This window comes from Gallus gallus, chromosome 3 (assembly GCF_016699485.2).
Source record: "Gallus gallus isolate bGalGal1 chromosome 3, bGalGal1.mat.broiler.GRCg7b, whole genome shotgun sequence".
Lineage (NCBI taxonomy): Eukaryota > Metazoa > Chordata > Aves > Galliformes > Phasianidae > Gallus > Gallus gallus.
The window spans coordinates 75,601,190-75,622,939 of NC_052534.1; the positions used below are offsets into that span (position 1 = coordinate 75,601,190).

Genomic DNA, 21,750 nt, shown 5'->3' on the forward strand with positions numbered 1-21,750 from the left:
CCCTATCTCATCTTTTTCATGCTCTGCTGTTAGAGGTGCTGCATTGTGGTGGAAGGAATATGAATTCAAACTCTGCTGATGAACACCTTTGTCTGATCAGGCAAACTTCATTTTAAGTCAGGTCTGTGAATTAGGGATACTTCTGGCTGACCTTATTCTCAAATGCTCAACTTATTTTGCACATATACCATCCTAAACCAGGTAAATATTTCAGTTTTCTGGCTTTGTCAGAAGATTCTTTCTGAAGTACAAAATTCACAAATTCCACACTAGGTCCCAAAGACTTATGTGCACTGTTAATGATGCTGAGTATTTGTGCATTAGGATAACCAATGCCAACACAAAATTGTGGAAGTTAATGCTGAGGTAAGTGATATAATGCATTCTGCAGAACTATATACATTGATAGCAAAAATTCCATCAAGTTGTGCCTCTCAGGATGCCTGTAAATAGTGTAGAGAAGGCTGTTGACGTGAACAGAAAAATAATGGAATTGGAATTCCAAGCCATGGCAAAATAGTGTCATATAATTGATAATTTCCAAATGTCTCTTACTGTAATATCACTTTGAACTCTTCTCAGGTTTTCACCCAGCATTGTTGTTGTGCCTCAAAACTGGACTGTATTTCATTTTTGTGTTTGTTTTTATTCTGTGTTCTCTTGTTTTCAGGGGACTAATTATTCTTAAAACTAGTGTTTGCAAGTGTAATGTAGCAGCTTGAGACAAGGCAACCTGTCTGAGATGGAATTTAGAAAAGTTTCCTGTTTGACAGACAAGTATCAATTTGAGATCTAAGAGCAGCAGTGGTCTGTTAGTCGTGAATCAGATGGGAATAAAAGGAAGGTATTTAACTTTGTGTGCAATACTGTGATTTAGGAGAAAGTCATGGAATTGCAGTGCCTCAGTACGTCACAGAATCTTTCCTCAGACTTAGCATTTCATCTGTGCTTGACTCAGAGAAGGTGAGGAAATCACTGAAAGCAGGATGGTGTTGTTATTGGGAGAGAAGGGTAACAGAAACTTAGTGGTGAGCAGGGAGAATATGAAATGAAAGAGAATGGCAAGGGAGAAGAATGAGAAAAAAGACTGCCTACCTCTTAAGAATTTTAATAAATTTTTTTATCAGTGAGGTTTTTTGTTATTTAGGTTTTCGATTTTACTGGGATGCATCAGGAACAAACTTCAGTGGCCTTATATAAGAGGTGAAAGAAACTGAGAAAATAGACTGTGATTGAAATACATATTAAGCATTTGGGTTTAGATATCTAGGCAACAAAAGTCTTAGGAAGAAGGAAAAACTGGGTTTCAGTGATTGGGAGATATGTATATTTGCTTCCTTAGAGGAAGCATGGAAATAATTTCTTAATTTTTTTAATTCTGATGCTTATCACCTGCAATTGCTGAAAAAGTCACTTTTCAGAGTTGATGATGGAATGCTTTGATTTAATTTCTACTTCCTCATTTGGCCTGTACATGGGCTGCTTTGAAAGTAATGCCTCCTATTTTGTGTTGGCCCATGATATCAGAGGCAGATATCGGTGGCATGGCAGTAAAGGTTGAACCTTCCCACCAATATTCTGTTACATTTTGGTTTAATGCAAGAGATGGCATCAGAGGGGCAGTCTGACAGAATGTCATCTGACATGGAAGTGTGTATGAAGATAAGGTATGGTATTGAATTCCTCCACATAGGGAAAAAAAAAAATGGCACCCACTGATATTTGTTGACACTTGTGAAGACCAGTTGGTGGATGTGAGCACAGTAAGGTGGTGAGCACTGTTTCAGCAGTGATGTTGACAGTCTGTCACCTTTGCTGGTGTGTATTGTTATGAGCATGACATGTAGGATCTTGTTCATTGCTGGCAAAAGTGGGTAACTGTGGTGACTATCTTGGAAAGTAGTGTTTTGTAGCTGAGAATTTGCTGCATGGTATTATTTTACCCTTTGTATCTGCTGTAGTTTCTGTGGAGATAAATAGGAGGCATTACTTTTGGAGCAACCTATGTAGTTTCCATAAGCTTGTGGTAGTACCTATTTTGTTACAAGGCATGCCAATGCCAGGAAAAGCAAATGATTATTCAGGAAATTTCAAAAGATTGTTTTCTTGTCATTTTCTTCAGTCTGAAACATAATGTTGATTATTATTAATAGAAACAGAAGATATGACATTGCTGTATCACTGCTTTCATCCCACGTGCTGAAAGCAAGCTCAAAGAAAGGAAGATGTATGCAAGTGAAATAAACCAACCTCTCAGCCTTAACTGAGGAAACAGCAATCCCTGCATTTTTTTTCTGCTTTGCTTGGTTCTTTCAAACAAACAAAAAACACAAACCAAACAAAACCCCAATATATATGTGTATATAAAATCATCTCTCAAAACCCCCCTTTCTTAGAAGCTTCATACCTCTATAGTAATAAATTAATCAGCACATGGCTGTCTGGATAGTTGGTACTGAAACTTAATCTTCTCTGTAAGTACTTAAAATGGTCTCTGGCAGAGTTTTGTTGCCGGCTGGCTACTGTGCTCTTCAGTGATTCTCAGGAATAGTTTAAGATTTAACGTTGTTAAAGGACAGTTCTTAGCAGCTGCCCCCATATATTGTCATCTTCTTTTTGTAGACCAGAAATGAATGAGCATGGTCAGCCAGTCAGTGGCTTCAGGACCAGGGATAAGGCTTTGCGGCATTAGTTTTCCAATGCAGGTGTTCCTGGGCTGTCTTCTGGTTAACAAATGTTGGTGTTGCCTCACTGAATTTCAGAAAGTGCTGCTTTTGAAATGTCAGGTGTTCTGCTGTTAATTTAGGGGCCTGCAGTGGAGGATGAGAGGAAATAAGATGGAATAAAATGTAGTAGTATATCATAGAGTCCTGTTACAGGGGACAAAGGAAGATTACAGAGGCACCAAAACTAATATGCCACTTCTTGTCTATGTCACCAGTGTGGGAAAGATGGTGTTATCATGTCAAGTTGTACCATTTAGGTTGCATGAAAAGATTTTTTTTTTTTAAGAATCATAATCCACTTTCTTTAAAATGCATATGTTTATTTGGCTTTTCAAACTGATTTTTTTTCCTCCACATTTATGTCATTGGTTATGTGTGGACTCTGCATAAATGAAATCAGGATTTTTTTTTTTCCATGATCCTCTGAACATAAGAAGCTAATGGAATCATAGAATTGTTTGAGTTGGAAGGGACCCTTAAAGGTCATCTAGTCCTAATCCCCTGCAGTGAGCAGGGACACCCACAGCTACATCAGGTTGCTCAGAGCCCTGTCCAGCCTGACCTTGGGCATCTCCAGTGATGGGGCATCCACCACCTCTGGGCAACCTGTTCCAGTGCCTCACTACCCTTATTGTAAAAATAAATAAATAAAAGATTTTTCTTATATCCGATCTAATGGGACCTAGCAATCGTTGCAGTGGTTAGTCTTAATGAGTACAAAGTGAAATCCCTGCAATGCCTCTTATTTTCAGATTCCTGATTTGTGGCTTTATGTAGATGAACGCATTATTAGGTAGCTGTAGTTGTACAGTATTACCTCTTTCTGAATACCTGAATAGTTAGTTTAAAAAAAAAAAAAGTTCAAATGGGATGGGTAGCTCTATTGTAGTGAAGGATGGTGACAACAGAAAAATTAGCAGTCCCAGAGTAAATAGAAATAAATCCAAATTTCTGTTCATCAGAACTATTTATAATAGAAAATGTCTTCATTATCCAGTCATCATTGAGACAGCTCTTCCTGAGAGACCTTGTTTTGACAGACTTTTTCTTAGATCATATTCCGTAGCTACGTTAAGATGTATAAACACTAAACCCAAGCAACTATTTTATTTCCTAACTTAATTCAGTAATAAAAAGTAACGCTGACATAATGTAGGGTCCTAATTAATTAATTCTTAGCAAAGATGCTGAAAATGAGTAGTACTTTTCCTTCTCCTTTCCAATCCTGGCCTTTAATTTTTAAAATTCTAGCCAAGTCTTCTTGAGACCAGATTGCAGTGGTAAGAATAGATCAAGTGCTTGAAAAAGAATAATTATTTCAATGTTTAAAAAGGAGATAGGGAATTTTGATACATTTTTGAAAATTCTATGCATTAAATCAAGTCAAGATCAAAATTTCATTTGCTATCATTATGCATAATAATGTTGTAGCTGTTAGATTAAACTTGTCACTGTAAACAGATACTGTGATCATAAATCTTCTTGTGGGTTCACTGAATTCATGCATGAAATTTTTTTGTTTTAAATCCTTGTAAAATATGACCATGTCTGACTTTTCCATTATAAACCTAATTTAAAAGTGATATAAAGCTCACAGCACAGGCTGTCTGTCCTTTATTAGTCAAGTAACCTCATCTGAAAAACACACCGTGCGAATTCTGAGAGCATAATTCAGAGATGTGAGCACTTACTTGCATAATCTTTTCTGTTTACAAATACACATGACAGCCAATGACTTTCCAACTATTAATTTTAATCCCTATTTTATTTCTGAAATTGTTAAAGTTGAAAATACAGGTTTAAAATACTTCTGTTGCTATTGGTACCCTAGGAAATAGGAAGGCTGTTCACGTACTTTCTCTTGGCTAGGCCCCTGCAATGGTGGTCTTTACATTATGTTCTAAAAATCTGTATGCACATCCTCATTCTATCCCAGCTAAGAGGTTTTCAGGTAAATGAAGTGCAGAGCATCAGCTTGATCTTACCTCACGTTGCATTCTGGTGTAACACAAGAAAAATGCATTAAGATTGCCTTGTAACCGCAGTGTTCTGGTACCTCTAGAGCTTCTTTCCAATTCCCAGGTCTCCTGCTTGATTTGCAAAGTCACGCAGCTGGTAGTGTCACTACTTTCTACTCCTCTGTGTTTTGAAACATAGTTTATTGGATGATGAGCACAGACTGTAGTGTACTGAATGATGAGCAGGGACAGCTTGGCCAGGTGAAGCCATGAGTTGTAATATACTTAAATTTTTCTTAGGGTGTCTGAGTAGGATGATGTTACAGAATAGGGAGAGCAACTAGTGGTGGGCTTAGAAGGCCTTGGAAGGTGAAGTGTCAATACAATAAGGCCATGCTGGGACAGAAGCTTTTAGGTCTGTGGAGATGTATGGACAGGAATGTATATAACTATTGTTCTTCGTATTCTTTCCTGTCTCAGCTCTGTTCCCTATTCATCCTTTTTGTTATTAAACATTGACATCTATGTCTCAGCAGCAAAAAGTGAAAATCTCTTTACTTATTTTGTGAACCTCTCATAGTCTGTGCTTTTTTTTTTTTTCCTATTACTCTTTGTGTTTGAGAAAGGTAGATGTGCAACTGAGAAGTAGCATTGCTAGGTGTGTTTGCATCCCTCTTTAGAATTTTTTTGCTGTATTACCTACGAAAAGTAAATTATTGCTGAAGGGTGCTGACCAGGATATTTATGTTGTTTTTCTGTTCCTCATTTTGTACTTTTTATCTGATAAGCTGCTTTCTGTAAGGGAGCATTTATTATTATTATCTTTGCATGGTGATTAGTCTGACAGACGACTGTTTTACATTCTGGTTAGATTTTGTGAAAAAATGAATTTGATTTTTTTCCTTTCCCCTGTGTCTCTGAGTTAGATCCTCCTTTTCCCAACCCTAGGGGCACTGCAAATTGCAGGTAAGGTAGTTTGTTTTCCACGATCTCCAGAATAGAGAATGCTCGGTGGAATATTATTCAGAAGCAAAGAGACTGTATTAAATTTTGTCATGTCTTGGTTTTTTCCCTGAAGGTAGTTGTTTCCATACCTTCCTGTGAAGCATGCCTCATGAGAACCCTTTGAATAGCAGATTACCACTGCTATAATTGTCAGTAGAAGAGGCATGAAGTGTTGCTCCTGGGAGAGATGGGGACAAGTAGTTCTCCAGAAGCAGCTATAGAAGTTGCTATGGTATTGAATCCTTTATTATTTTTCAGGTGTTTAGGTTGTGTAGGTTTTATTCCTATTTACCCTGATGTGACAGCTCTTGAGCAAGCTGTAATACTTGCTAAGGCAATTACAGCGTGAGACCTGAATGTTAAAGTTGCATAGTAGATGAAAATGTTTCTGAAATACTTCAAACCTTCTTTACAGGGAATAAAGTCCACGGACAGGTTTTTTTTCTTTTGTTTGTTTGAAGGTCTCTTTAAAGAGCTTTTTTTTTTTTTGAGTTGTTTTGTCTGTCACATTTTCACCTTTATAAAACCCTCACTTTTTATTTGCAATTTTTTTTAACTTGTGTTAGGAACTGTAACATTAAATAGAAAAAAATTGTCTGCCTCACCTTGCAGTTTGTAATAACCATTACAGTGGGCGTTGTCAAGTGGACCTGGGCTCAACTTCTGGCTTAGGCAAATATTCACATCTCTCAGGAATCTGAGAATGATCACAACTGAAGTGGAAAGTGCTGAGAAACTTTACAGTTGGGCAAGTCTTCCAATTGCATCATTATTGCTAGTGCGTTATTGCTTAAATCTCATTACTTTCTTTCAAAAAAGGAAATATCTTTCCTTTTTTGCCTGTACTTTATGGAATCAGTGGTATAGTATTCAAACTTAGTCTTATATCCTTAACTTAGTTTTAATTCTTCCTTCTCTGTGCTTTATCTGGTACTCATACTTGATATATTCAGCTTCTTCCCTGCCTCCTGCCTTCCTCTCTTCTTCCTGCTTCTATGTAAAAGAAACTAAAGAGGAAAAAAAAAAAAGTTAATCAGAAGGGTGTACCTGATTTAAAATAGATAAATAATACAAAATAGGGTTTCTGAAGGTGAAAGCAAGATCTCTCAAATGTCTTCTGTTCCATTTTCAGTATGTTTGAATAACTTCAGTGGCTCTTATCATCTACTGTAGGACTTGTGGTAGGAGAGAATGTGAGGGCTGTATTTCATTCTGGTTAGAATTTTTGTTTAAAACAAGTATGAAGAAAACCACTTTTTTTTTTTAAATAAGCATAATAGCAATTAATCAGTTTGTAAGCATAACCATGCATATAATGGACTAGGTATCTTACAAAGATTAGAATCATAGGATTTTTTTGAGTTGGAAGGGACCCTCAAAGGTCATCTAGTCCAACTCCTCTTCACTGAACAGGGACACCTACAGCTAGGTCAGGTTGCTCAGAGCCCTTGGTTCAGCTTGACCTCGAATGTCTCCAAGGATGGGACATCCACCACCTCTCTGGGCAACCTGTTCCAGTGCCTCACTACCTTTGTTATAAAAAACTTCTTCCTTATATCCAATCTAAATCTCCCATCCCCTTGTTCTATCACAACAGATCCTGCTAAAAAGTCTATCCCCTTTCTTCTTGTGTACTTAAATTACAGATCTTTTGCAAGTCTTCAGGAGTATAAAATCTATTATAAGCAGGTCGTTAATTTCTAGTTCTATCCTGATTTAGGAAAAACAGGTAGTTCCCTTTCTAAGAAAACACTTGTGAACCAGTGATAATTGTAGGTTGAATTTTTTTTTTAATATAAATTATTTTTAGGGGAGTTATGCTTACTGTAATGAGTAATCTTATTTTAAAGTAAAACAAAGTGATTTTTGTCCTAAAAAATGAGTTTTACAATCTCTTCAAGTATGAAACACTCTGAACAATATCTCTTAAGATTTAGAAATTTTCCCATGGTTTCTTAACTCATGGGAATGGTACTTCCTCATAAAGACATCAGTGTAAAAGCCATCAATAACTAACCCTAAGAAGAGTCATGTGAATTGCTGGTGAAAAGGAAGAGACCGTAAGGAGAGCAAGGGCAGAAACAGGAAAATATTGTCTGGGCCATGAAGTAGCTGTCACAATTAAGATGCCTACATATTACATGCATGAACAGCACTAGCAAAAGTCCATATGAAAAAAAAATAGAAGCAGTAAAGCCTTGTGTTCAATATTTTATTTTGCAGATAGCCTACATTCAATGCTGAATAAATTATTCAAAATTTAGATTCCCAAGGGAGGACAGTGTGAGATCTTTGTGTGTAAATATCCCTATGATGATGATGGAGGATCTATTTTATAGCTGTGGGTTATTAGAATTCTGTTTTTTAATTCTGTGATTAAAAATTGGAAGTTCATCAACTCCTTAAAATACTTGAGGGAGGCAGCCAGTCTAGACTAGAACATCATTCCTGCAGATTTCAGACATTTACATCCCAGTAAAATCTGCTGATTTGAGTTTTGTTTTTGAAGGCTCAGAAGGATTTATAAGGATTGTAAAGATGCTGAATGAAACCACTGTACATGCAGTCAAACAATGAATAGGACTGAGTTGGTGTTCCCCAAATAGCAGCTCCTAAGCTTTCAGTGCCTACCTTACAGCTGTGGTCTCAGAAGAGGTGGGTTAGGTGCTTGTCCTTGTTTTGACAGTCCTGCTATTTTGTTCAAGTTATGTTTGCAGATAGGAAAAGTGTGAACTGTTAGGCCTTGATGTTTATTCATGGAATATGAGCTTCCTTCCTTTGTTGATTCATTCCAAAATGTACCCCATGTTTTTCAGAAAAAGGAATACAAATAGTTAAGTACATGTCTTAAGTAGTCCTTTCAGTGGGTCTGATTCCCAAACCAATTTTATTCTGTGGTAAATTGAAGCAATATTCCATTGTATAAGCTGGCAACATATAAATAGTAATTATGTTTGTGCAGCGCATTGCTTGAATTGTTAAAATTGAAACAGTACTTCACATATACTGTACCTCACTGCCAATATAAATTTTAGAAACCATTTTGAAGCAGCCTAATTCCTTGCCATCAGTGTAGCTGTTCTTAATATTTGGTGGGTAAATATAGAAGAAACACATTTCAAATTCAATTTTCAGATTATAGTAGTTGTCTCTCATTCTGTGTTAGAGAAGAAAAATGGAAACATTGCGGTTCTGCAGTACGTTTCAGTTCTGATAGGTTTTTTTGTCCTGTTTTAAAAACTTCAAAAATAAAAATAAAAATTGAATACAGTAATAATCTTATTTGGAGAATGAAACAGCACCTTCAGAGTTGTTTTTATGTATCAGCTATGCATATATATCTATCTATATAAAACATAAAAGGCCACATCTATGAAAGCACAATCGGAAGCAATCCATGCCAGACCATTAGTACAAGTATTAAATGCAAGATATTTGACTGCGAGGTCTTCAGAAAATGGGAGAACTAATAATGGGCTTTAGTTGGAAATGCAGATGTCAGCTGTGAGGGCCTTGAATTGTCAACAATAATGCTAAACACAGGGTAGGATTTCAGCCTGCTTGTTCTTTATTCTTCTCTCAAAATCATTAAAGCTAAGACAGTTGTGACATGTGTTCTGCTACGGCTCGATAAGTGAAGACGTGCGTGGAACGTATATGCACGCGTGTGCTGAATTATTCATCTCTAAGGTGTTTCTTTGGGGAGGCAAACGGAACGGACTGTGCTGGCAGGTAGGCTTTGAACTGTATCTCATAGGCGAAGAGAGCAAATATTCTCAGTTTATCTTGGACCAAGCTGCTTATCATCAGCGTTCACATTATTTTTCTTTCTACTACAGTTGTATTGCAGAAACTAGATAAACATCAAATTCTAATGGAAAGTATTTTTGTGGGATTTAGTACCTGTATACCTGTTTTTGTTATCTGTACTCCATCCAGCTAGTTGAAGGACTTTCCCCATGCAGTTTACCAAATTTATGACTGCTTAAAGGCAGAATGGAGACTTGTCTCCTGCCTGCTTCAGCAGCTGCTCGGAGGTGATATGCTTCTTCCCGAGAGAGGGGTTCCCCGGTGGGACATACAGCAGAAGTCCTGTTATCCTGCTGGACCCCTCTCAGTGCTACCTGCCATCTTCCTGTCTGTGCTAACCTGGAATCTAAGTTACTCACTGACTCATAGCCATAAAGCTAGGAGACTGTAACTTCAGCATGACCGCTTCTGTGATCGTGATGGAGCACAAGAGCTACGATTTGGCTGTTTCTGATGCGTCAGGACAGAACCTGACATATGACCAAATTCATTCTCTCAGTACCCCTATGGAGGGATCCTATTGGAACTGTAATTTTTTTCTTTCAGCTCCTTTCAGCAACTACATCGCCTTTCCCCAACTCCCTAAGATGAGAGAGATTAAATGAGCTGCACACTCAGTTTTTATTCATATATTTTGACATATTTCTCTTGTGGTACACTAGTTTCTTGTGTGATTAATGGGTATGGATTCAGTTGAGAAGTTTGTCTAAAATGCTGTAAATTTAAATTGAAAAGTTCAATCTTATGTAGCTTTCAAAGCTCAATAGAGATGTTATTTTACGTTTTGAGACTGTGTGGAGGATTGTGTTTAAAATCAAAACAGTCACATCTACTGCAAGCCCACTTTACGCTGTGACCTTATAGTGTTATGCACAAAGTTACAACAGGTGAAAAAATTCCCAGAAGAGAGGTTGGATCAACAGATGACTCTTTCCTGAGGCTCTTCTAAGTGATATTTTGCTCTGGAATGCATTTTAATCACTGTGAGGGGGAAGTGTAACTTTCTTGCATAGATGGGAAATGCATGCTGCTTGTTAATTGTGCTTTACTCCACACTAGCAAACTTACTTTAGGATGGAAATGTGTAGAACAGGAATTGCCATCTCACACTTCAGTAGCTGTGCTGTTAGGCACTGCTGACCCTCATCCTTCTCAAAAAAACAGAAACTTGCACACTGAAATTCAATCTCAAACGTCTGAATGCTCAGACGAATAAAACATCTATGTCTTGCTTAAAATCAGGGCCAGGCACTGGAACGGGCTGCTCAGGGAGGTTGTGGAGTCACCCTGGAGGTGTTCAAGAAACCTTTAGGTGTTGTACCGAGAGACATGATTTAGTAGGAAATGTTAGTGATAGATGGACGGTTGGACTGGATGATCTTAGAGGTTTTTTCCAACCTTGGTGATTCTGTGATTCCATGAAAAATTATGACAGCACTGATGTTTTGCTTTTGGAGAACTTCTAAATGTGTGCTTTATACACTAAATATTCTCATCCTCTTTTGTCAAGGTCTACAAATTATTTATTGTGGTCTGCATTGCCCTCCTACTTACTTGCTTATAGCTAGATTTTACTACTTGAAGGTTTTGTATCTGACCAGAACACATGCATTACATGTTAATGTTTCTTGTGGTTATGAGAATTGTGAATAACAGTAAAAGCCTTCCTCTTCCAGTCTTGTTTTTATTCAGCATGTCCTTGATTTAAATTCAACATTACGTTAATTTTCTTACCACTAATATCCTATACTTAGGTGGGAACGAAATACTCCTTAACTTCTTAATTTACTTGACTGATGAAGCAATTGCTTGGCAGCATTACCTGTGTTTTCCCATCTCGTGTAATCTTGTGTCAGCCTAGCTCTGACCTTTATGTGATAGACCTTCTACTTAACAAGCTTTGGAATAAAAATACATGATTGACAGAGCTGCAGGAAATAATTAGTTTTAGATAGCAGTGAGAAGTGAGAGGATTATTTAAGGGAAAAGAAAGTGATACAGCTCTTTCATGGGGCATATTAAATCATCTTGGCTCTTAATTTAACTGTGAAGGGATTGAAATGAAGTCACTGCGCTAAAACATTTGAATGAATCATTGTAAAGAGGCTCTCTTAAAAAAACTTCTTATCGAAGCTCAAATATTTGGAGTTAATTAGCTCATTTGCTCTTTCAGACCTCATGAAATGTGGCTGTGTGGTAAAGCTGCCTTAGGGAAGGGAGCATGCCTCTTAGATTTTGCTAAAACGTAGGGAACACTTAGTAAATAATAATAATGAAATTGAAAAAAATGTGATAATAAAGTATGTAAAATAAATTACATATTTTGCAGGAAAAAGGTGTGCGTTCTTCAACTGGCTGTTACAAAGGTCAGGGCAGTGGTGTTTCCTTTTGAGTTTGGAAAGGACTTGATTAAACTCACCTTAATCTAATGCAGGTGTTCACTTTTTCTCTGAGCTGAGAGACTTGCTCAGAACATTATCATTTCTTCTCTTATCTTTGCATACTCCTTCAGGATGTCATAAAATCGTCTCTGAGGTCCCTTCCAACCCAAGCCATCTAGTTCCAATCCCTATGCTGTGGGTGGGGTTGCCAGCCACTAGATCAGGCATTAAGTCTGGTTGCCTGGTTGGTTTTTTACATTTACCTACTTGCTATTCTTTCAGACCAGTTCTGGTTCTATTTGTCACGTGTTCGAGTAGAGCTTTCTGTCTTGTGGATTCTCCTTCCCTTTCTCCTCTCACTGTGTTTAGTGCGGCTTGGTTGTTGGTTTTCTGCTCATCCTTCTGACGGCTGTGATCTCCTATGCTCAGGGTGCCCACACACCCCTTTCTGTGCTCACTGCTTTCAGCTTGTTGAAAAATTCTGGTATTGAAGCTGAAGCTCTTTGGGCTCATTCTCTGCAGACCACGAAAGGGATGGTTTTCCCAAGTTTTCTCTCTGTGTGTGTGTGTGTATGTGAATGAGGTGGTAAAATGAGGGATGATTTCATGTAAAGAATTTCCTGTGCTGGGTATCTTTTGAACTAATGCTGGTGTTTGAATTGTATGCCTTAGTATTTGTTGAATTGAAACAGGCTAGAATTTTTGCTCATTTTCCCTAAATGACATCCGCAGTGTGTTCTTGTCACCATCTAATGTTCAAAACACATTAAACCATTAAACTCCATTATAAGCAACTATTAATCCAACAAGCATATTTAGAACGCTCGTACTGGCTGGTTCACTGCATCAGTGTGCAAAGAGCGATGTGAAATGGCTGGTTTGTATCAGTAGGACTGAACCATCACGTATTCTGTGTGTTTCTGCAGCCATTATTTATTGGCATATTTTCCAACTGCACCTATAGTTTTCTCTTTTCTATGACAGAAAAGCTAACATTTATATAATTCTTCTTTCTAAACAACACTGTGGTACATTTAAGCAAGGTTTTGCTCAACTGTGTGAAATGCATTGTTGTTTTGACTTTAAAAGTATTAGGGATAAAATGAGCTGAATGACTTCAGAAGAAAACTGTGTAGAAAAGTATGGAATTGCTAAATAATCAAAGCTATGCTATTACTAAAGATTTTTAGCTGAATTTGCAAGCATTTAGTTTAACTCATATATGCTTGAATGCATGTTGTGGGTTTTTATGCTTCTATGAACTTTGATTTCATTAAACCTCTCACAGCCTGAGACAGATGCTTGGAAACTTAATATGTGGTAAAAATGTGTATGATAGTGATTTGATCTGAATGTTTTTTGTGTCTGTATGATTCTAAATGTGGTTTAAGGAATACTTACTGTTCCAATAATTTGCTAAGTGTCTGGTTTTAATCCTGATTTTGTTCATTTGACAGGGACAGCCAGTTGGAGACTGTGATTTTAATGTTCGACTTTCATGTATAGAGAAAGAGATTATATTTCCACGACATGAAAAAATGAAGACAGGTCACATTGACAAAGCACAGGAACCGTTCAGTGTTCGAAACAAACCATTCTTTGACATCTATGCTTCAAGAAAGGTAAACTCAATTTTAGGTTTTTATGTTAAGGTATAGAGGGCAACAATGCAGTGTTCAGTCTAGGTTTTCCCTAACCTCTTTTTCCCTTTTTTAATGTTTTTTTTTTTTAAGCTCTCTGCAAGTTCCTCTGCTAACCAAGTGTTGAACTTCTTTTTTGTTTGATGGTAAAGGGCAATTTTGGTTCTGTCTGTTACTTCTGAATTCTTCTTTTCCCTTCTTTAAAACCTGTACTATCGTAAAACCTAGTTCTTTAGTTTGGTAGTATCAAATGAAGATACAGAAGCATGAGTCTGAAATGTCGCCAGCCTATGGGAACGCTAGAGAGTTACACTGTTCACACTGTCCTCTTTTATATGTAAGAATATAACTTTCTTTTTTGCTTCCAGTCCTCATCTGGGGCTGGTATAAGAATCATGAGTTGTGCTTGAACTCCCACATGCTCTTCAGCAGTGATTACTGAGCCCATGTTGGTTAGCGCCTCCACATCTTGCTTATTAAAATGCTGCCCCAGATCTTCTGAAGTAGAGCATGTGACTTGCAAATATATATGTGAGTTTCTGTATTTCGCTGTACACTCTGTTCTTCAGTAAAGTAGTATCGTAACATTCTGTAAAGTAGTTTTATTCTGTGAATTAATTGAATAATACTTTCATCTAGAGTAACCCTTTTTTGTCAGTGCTGCTGTTAGAAGGGGTCCCATATCTAACCGACACAGTGAATATCCATCTGTTAGCTTCCATTTGCTTTTGTCATTGCTTAGAGCTTTTATCAGGCAATAAGTCTTGCCCCAACAGGAGCAGTAGTGGAGTTTTGGCTAGCCAGGAGGTAGCTGAAAACTCAAAGTGATGAACATAAGTTGGACTTTCAAGAAGCCTGACACAGTGACAGTCACGGGCAAGTTTGAATCATGAACAGTTCTGTCAGCAGGCTGTATGCATAAAGCATTGTGAATGTTTTGATCACTTCTCTGATGAGTAGTGTTTTTTGGATCATCTGCGTAACATAATATTGTCACCATTGTTAATTCAATGTAAACTTTTCTTGGAGGTAAAAGGCTGTTTGCCTGAGATGTGGAATTTTGAGCTTGAGGTTGAAAGGAACTTGTACAAAAGGAATATGTAACTAAAAATTGGTTTCTTACATTAATTGTTTCTTGAACCTGTTTCTTAAACTGGAGTTCCAGGTTATTTAAAAATCACAGGGAAAACGTGCATGGAAACGTTCCTAGAAAACTCTTTAGGTAAAATGCATCTATAAACGAATCCCTGGCAAGTTATATCTAATCATTATTTGACACATGAAATTGTTGACTGCTCGCAGTCTATCTGCTAAGAGCCGATTGCTGTCAGGGGGTGAATTTCAGAAGTCATCAAAATATACTTTGTACTGTAGATTTGTGCAGTACAGCTTAGAATCAGACAGAAGATGACTATTGAAAATGCACCTCCTTCCCAAAAACTAGGAAAAGAAAATTAGGCTCAACTGCTTTATTTTCCTGTCTAAATGAGGTTTCTGAATTGTCCATGTATTGGATTTCAACAGTTCTGACTACAGCTTTTTTCAGTCAGTGTTGGGGTGATTGCGTTTACTGGCCTTTCTCTTCTTAGGCAGCTTTTCAGTATAAATTCTTTAAGATAGTGAAGGCCTTATATTTGATGCTTTACTGTTGGACAGTATTGATGAGGAAAATAAAATACACAGGACTAGAATTTGCTTTGTGGTAGATTTATAAGGGCATTTGACATCAGTGCTTGGACATTACTGCAGTATTTATTTTTTTCTTGTATCCTTGTCTTTGACACAAGGTTTGATTAACTTGTGAGTTATGGGGTGAGGAAGTTCCTTGGCTAGCTTTTCAATATATATATTTTTAATGTTGCTATATGCAGCAGTTAGACATACACAGAGAGGGCAGCAGGGGTAGAGTTACCCAGCACTGCAGAGAGAGTCTTGTCTCTTATTTTAATTATTTCAAACACTTATGATTTACCTACTCTATGCACATTATAGATCAAGTTGGTAAGAAAATAAGGCAAGTGAAATATCCTGGGTTAAAAAAAAAAAAATCTTTTTTTTTGTGTCACTTAATAATCCCCCCCCTCCTATTAGACTGAGTAAAATTCAGTGCTTTACATGCTGGGGGTATGCGGCATTTTTTTCTTTCTCTGGTGCTTACTTTTTTCTCTAGGAGTTTTGATGCTTTTTGTAAGCAATGAATATACCTCGAAACAGAGATGGTGGTGACTTGGCAGTCTGAGAGCAGGGCGTCTGAAAGTGTGAGGCACGGATACCTCTTTGGTTCTTATGACTTAACTGAAACTTTCAAAATGTGTTGTCTGGAGATAGCAATAAGTCTGAGGTATGAGATAAAACTGTAGGACATGGTAATGGGTGTTTGAGGTTCCTATGCAGCGCAGTGAGCAAATTATAATCACCTTTAAAGTCATCTTTAAAGATGGCAACGGAGCACTGTTTTGCTTTCTGCATTTTGGGTTTGAAATAACTGTAGACTTTTATATCTTATTTTTTGTTCAATATACCCAATATCTTTTAAACAATCTTTGTCCTTATTTAAAGTGACTGCTTTATAGCAAAATACATTTAACTGTCCTACTGATATAACAGAATGAGGCTTTAAATACGATCGTTTTCAGTAAGAAAGAAGTTTTTTTGTCATTATCTATCTATTGTTTGTATGCCCTGTGATAACCATAGGGAATTTAAGGTAGCACTACCAGCACTGGTGTGGAGTTGAAGTTGTTTAAGGGAAACCTTAACAGATTCAAAATTTATTTCAAATCCATACCTGTTCAAAATAATTGCCTTTATAAAAAGTATGTTCTCAAAATATTTAGACTAGTATTATTTAGGCTAACAATTATTGCTGCTCTTACTTATATCAAAAGTAATACAATTTTCATCTCGTTCTGTGAACATGATGAGTTATATGACTCCTTTTAATGCTCCTTGGGACAGTGATGCAAAGATGAGATCTTTGTACTCACGAAAGCTTTGCAAAAAGAATTTTTAATTACGTATGGTTAGAGTAGACTGTTGTTTAGAATTGTTGCCCTGTCCTGAAAAAGAAGTACTTAAAAATAGTATTGCTTTGCTGGAGACCTTTTTACTATGTTTTTTTTTTTTTTTTTTTCAGTCATCTCTGCAACTATAGCAACAAGTGTACTCATAGCTATGAGCACCTCATTAGTGAAATGGAGAGAACAGGCTGGGTTTCTTCTGCATCACCAACAGATGTCTTGATAGGGTTTACCAACTCTGTGTGCAGCACAGCAAGGGTCTGGAGAGAGCTGGGGAATCCTTCCTGGCTTCTAAGTCTGCTCATGTTTGGATTGACTCAGTGAATACATCAATCCATCTCCAGAAATGCTGCCAATAAAATGAACGCTAAAGGGCAGATGAATAGGACTTACTCAGGTAGATCTTTTTCTTATACTTCATTTGTCATTTTGCTTGTTCTTCTTTAAGAGCAGTGGGGTCCTTTCTTTTTTTAGAAAGAATCTAGCAGAATCCTTTCTTGATTGTCTTTAAAGATTGGCACCCTTGAGTGATCTCAGAAGAAGTATGTATTTCTTCCCTACCTCCAGCACTTCATTGACAGAAGATGTAGCTCCTCAGGTCATCCCCTGAAGCTTGTTACTTTCAAAGAAGGATGGATGGACATAGCAGTCTTTGGCCAGAGGATAAGCTGGATCTCTTAATTGTACTAGTGTATTTGGGGCTGAAAAGGTGGAAAACCCATACACTTGTCAAAATGTATTTTATCAAAATTTGAGAAACACACATGACCTCTTTTTAATAGCGTTTTCATCTCATATATCTGCAAGATAATCCCTTGGAGCTTTTTTGCACAATTTCAGCAGGGGCTTTGCTGTTCCTGAAGTTTGTGTCAGGTGCTGTGCTTTGTTAGTGGTCTTGCAGTTTAACTGGAACTCTGAAATTTAACTTCTGAGCTAAGTGATACCCTTTGAACTAGGTTGTACCCTTTGAGTGACAAGCCGGTATACATTTTAAAGGAAAAGAGTCTGTGCTTCCTTCGTATGCAGTATGTGTTTGTATTCTGTAGTCCTACCTTTAGTCTTTCAAAATCCCAGATAATGTGCATCTCAATTTGGGAAGAAGACTGGGAGAGAGGTTTGCCTTATGCTTTGCACTGGAGAGAAGCAGGAAATATTTATACAGATTGACTAAGGTGTCTGAGTGCCCGGAGTAATAGGTGTAAACAATAGATTGTATCGTCAGCAGTTTGTCTTGGATTTCTTTCAGACACAGCTGGATTTTGTTGAGGGTCAAGAAAAGAACCAAGTTTACTTCTGAATTACCTCAGCTGGAAGCATACATCACATCTTATTTTTGTTTTGAGAAACTTCAGCTTTTGAAATAAGTTCCTGGTCCCAGTTTGAATCACTCAAAAATAAACATTGCATACTTTCTTTTCAGGGCCTCACTCCCTCAGTCCTTTCTGTGAACAGAGTTAGTAGGTAGTATTCTGAATTGAAAGCCAATGTTGACTGTTTTAATTCTTAACATTATCATGTATGAATAAATGGGTGTTTGTCTAGGTGGGCTGTAGGAAGAATACTGAACAAAGCCAGGAGTTAGCACTGTATTTAAAAGTTCTAGCCACTTAATTTGCTATTAATTATACCAGTGTGGACTTTCGTCCATACGGGTTTAGTTATTTTCAGTGAAAATGTGAAGGAATCACCTGAAACAGCAGTGAATTTTCTTCTATTATATAATTTCTCAAATAATGAAATAGTTCTTGAAGTTACGGAGTTGGATCTGTTATTAGCCAGGTTTAAGAGTAATGGCTCTTTTTTCCCAGTCTGAAAATCAATTGCCTGTGAAGTGAAAAGCACTTTTAAAGTTGCAATTATAAAGTACCATGATAAAGTACCGTGGCAACGTTTATCCTTTTGCCTTGCCCTTTGTTGTTAGTACTAGATTTTGAAATTAAGGGCTAGATCTCTACAGTACTATCTTGAATGTTATTTTAAGAGGCTTTGATGGACTTTTGATTTTTTTAGTGAGATTGAAGTTGGATAAGAATAAGAAAAGAAAGAGGCAGTCACCTGGGGGTACGCTATAGATCCTCCAAATCTCTGAAAATGTTACCTTGCTGAACTTTGATATTGATGGAAGTAGTATCACCAGATTTGTATGCTTTTATAAACAAAGAATCATTGAACAGTTTATTCTTTCAGTATTAGCTGGGAACAGATACAACCTATGGGTACTTTGGCCTTTTAATGTATGACGTAACTTCCAGATTCTTTTAATAAGGTAATTATGAGCAATTTTGCCTGTTTACTGCTTGTCCTGACACTTGCATTGTTTGTCACTTTGGTTGTCCAGCTTGTTTTCTTGGTGTATATTAGTGTGTAATATATGTCCCAGTCCACCTACTCTATCTCCCATCATGTAAGGATGACAGCAGTTGGTGGAAGGAACTGAGTTTAAGATTTCCTTGATGTTGAAATATTGAAGATCAAAAAGATTAATGCTCTTTATGCTGTTTATTCTTAAACTCTGAGCCTTAGCCTTCTATTTGTACAAATATTTTAGGGTTTTCAGCAGGGAGTTTATTTTTTTGAAGAGAGGAAGTACAGTTACATAGGGAAGAAAGAATTAAGCTCTTAGAAATGACGCAAATGTTTGGTTTCCATTGCCAAAGCCAATCTGCAATTCTTTTGCAAAGCTTTTCTGTGTGGGCAGGCACAGTCTGGATCATTACTGAAGCCTCATGTCTAGCGTCTGTGCTTTTTGGTGTGGCTGGAAAAAAAAGTTTCTTTTTTTGTGGTCCCATGGAGGATTGTGCTTATCGCTCTCAATGGAACAATAGGGCTAAAGGTTAAACAATGATACAGGTCAAATGAGCAACCTTTTTCAAATGCTAGCATGCTGTATATCAAGGACTTGTCAGTTCTCAGACAATTATCTGATCTTAAAATGACAGCTGGTCCTAGAGGGTTTAAAATGAAGGTGAGTAATCTCTGTTAGAAGATTAAATGGTCTAGGATCTTTCTGAAAGTTTTCAGTCAAACCTGTGAACTGACATATCACTCACTTTGTATTCCTGCTTCTTCTGGTTTTGTGCTGCTTTTTGTAGAGAGGGTTTCATTTTTATTTTCCTTCAACATTTGGGTTTTCATCTATTTTTGTAAACTGATGTTGTCATAGTTAGAAAAAAGACTTTAAAAATGTCGTATGAATAAGCATGTAGCCACTGTTGGAGGTGGTTATGCTTTGGAAAACCAAGAGGTTGTATAACCTTTATGAAGAAGACAATTAAGTGCATGACTTGCTGATGTTGGTATGTAATATTTTACAGGCAAGTGAGACAGTGATAAGCTAGCATTTGTGTGGTTAAAATTGATTGGATGCAGTACTGAAAAGGGCAGAAATATACGGGCATATCAGCTCTGTGCTCCGACTGGAATAAGTTAACTCAAAGCTGACTGTAAATGACCACAGAACCTTGTCTATTGTCGCCAAGTGGCCTGTGGACAAAAAGCTGGTGAAGGTCTACAGACATGGGGTGGAATCTGGAGGGACTTAGTAGGTAGGAATGGCGGTGGCTGAAATGTATATTGTATCTGTGTTGGAGACTTTGAATCCTGTATTTGGGTGGAGGGAGAATGTTTCCATCTCAAGGGTTTTTATGCCAAAAAGACTTATTTCCTTGGGTTTTGTTTTTATTTTCTGTGCCTTCAGGAGTAGCATGATCAGCTCAACTTTCAGTCCTTTGCTTCCTCATCCAGAGCTAGCAGTCACTCATCGATGTCTGGCCTACACAGTAGTCCTCTCTCCATCTGTTTGGTTCCAGCTTTCTGGCCTGGCTATCATCTCGTCTCCTTTAAATTATCTTCTAAGCCCTCTCACCGTTATTGCTTAGTTTGCATTTGCTTTTATTTCTTTACTCTGTAATTTCTTCATCACTTTGTCCTTTTACATCTCCTGTAGCGTTGCCTTACTCCACTCATACTTGTTTTTGTGCTGGTGGTCGTTCTCACTGAAATCATCACAGTGCCGTTCTTCCTGTAAATGCAAGTAATGATTGACCTGATAAACCTGGTACACGAGTAGTGAGTAAGAAGCTTGAAATATGTACCTGTATTGAGATACAGAGTCTTCAGTTGGCAGCTGTTCCTGAATCCCAGCATACTTTTCAAAATAATCTGTCCTGTGAATTTTGAATGTAAGGGCAATGAACCAGATGAAATGAAAGCTCAGTAAATTGTTAAATGAAATAAATGATTGTACAATTACTCTTGAGCTTGGATGCAGATTGCTAACACTTCCAGTTTAGAGCTTGAACTGAGAAATTTCATGCAACCAGCTGCAGCACTGGCATGATGTGGGTGCTGCTTAGTAAATGTCATTTCTGGCTGTAGGAGCATGAGGGTAAGCAGGAACAATTCAGGCCAGGATTGGTGGGGTGCCCAGCTGCCTCTAGGGGTTTCTCCATTCTCTGTCATGCAGGGAGACTGCTGTTTTTTCTGTTTCAGATTGCACGAGCCTACAGTTTAGGGCTTTGTCACCAGTGCTTGAGAAATCATTAACTCTGCATAGCTGATTTAGACTACCTCTGGTGATATTGAACATAGACATATATTTATTGATCCTTAATTAGATGAAGGAAGTTGGTCAGACAGACATTGTTTTACACGATGAACTGTTTGTTTATAGGATCATAGGATAGAATCATAGAATCGTTGAGGTTGGAAAAAGATCTGAGACTGTCTAGTCAGCTGTCCACCTACCACCAATGCTGCCCACTAAACCTTAAAGTTCCTTAGTACCACTTCTACATCATTTGGCACAATGAGCAAATAACTAATTACCCAGCGCTGTCTATCTGTGCTACTTTTTGTAGTTTTGGATGTCGGTTCATACAGCAGCTTGTGGGTCATATATCCCCAGGAAACCTGTTTAGTCCAGGCACATTACTCTGTGAAGGTTGACGTGAGGGAAAGGCTTCTCTTAGGGGTTTGTGTACCACCACCAGAAGCTTGGCTTCGCTGGTAGATGATTAGCTGTGATCTCTTTGCTCAAGGAATGCCACTATCCAGAGCCAGGCCTTCCAGGTTTACACCAAAAGGTGCTCCATCATCCAAAAAAAATATTATTAATGTATAACTGACTTTTAGCCTTGTTCTGATGGAGCCATTTGAGGAGACCCATTCATGAACAAGAATCTGTGTTCATTTCCTGGAGTTAACAGGAG

At 37.6% G+C, this 21,750-nt stretch overlaps 1 protein-coding gene across 4 annotated transcripts in view; it reads left to right on the forward strand.

Moving 5' to 3' along the window:
• The window catches only part of RNGTT (RNA guanylyltransferase and 5'-phosphatase), a 186,154-nt gene that overhangs the window by 60,061 nt on the left and 104,343 nt on the right, over window positions 1-21,750 (forward strand). For all 4 annotated transcript variants that reach the window (XM_040697864.2, XM_004940391.5, XM_419843.8 and 1 more), the window contains one exon: window positions 13,338-13,502. In XM_040697864.2, coding sequence (XP_040553798.1) covers window positions 13,338-13,502 — 165 coding nt within the window. The remainder of the gene's footprint in view (window positions 1-13,337; window positions 13,503-21,750) is intronic.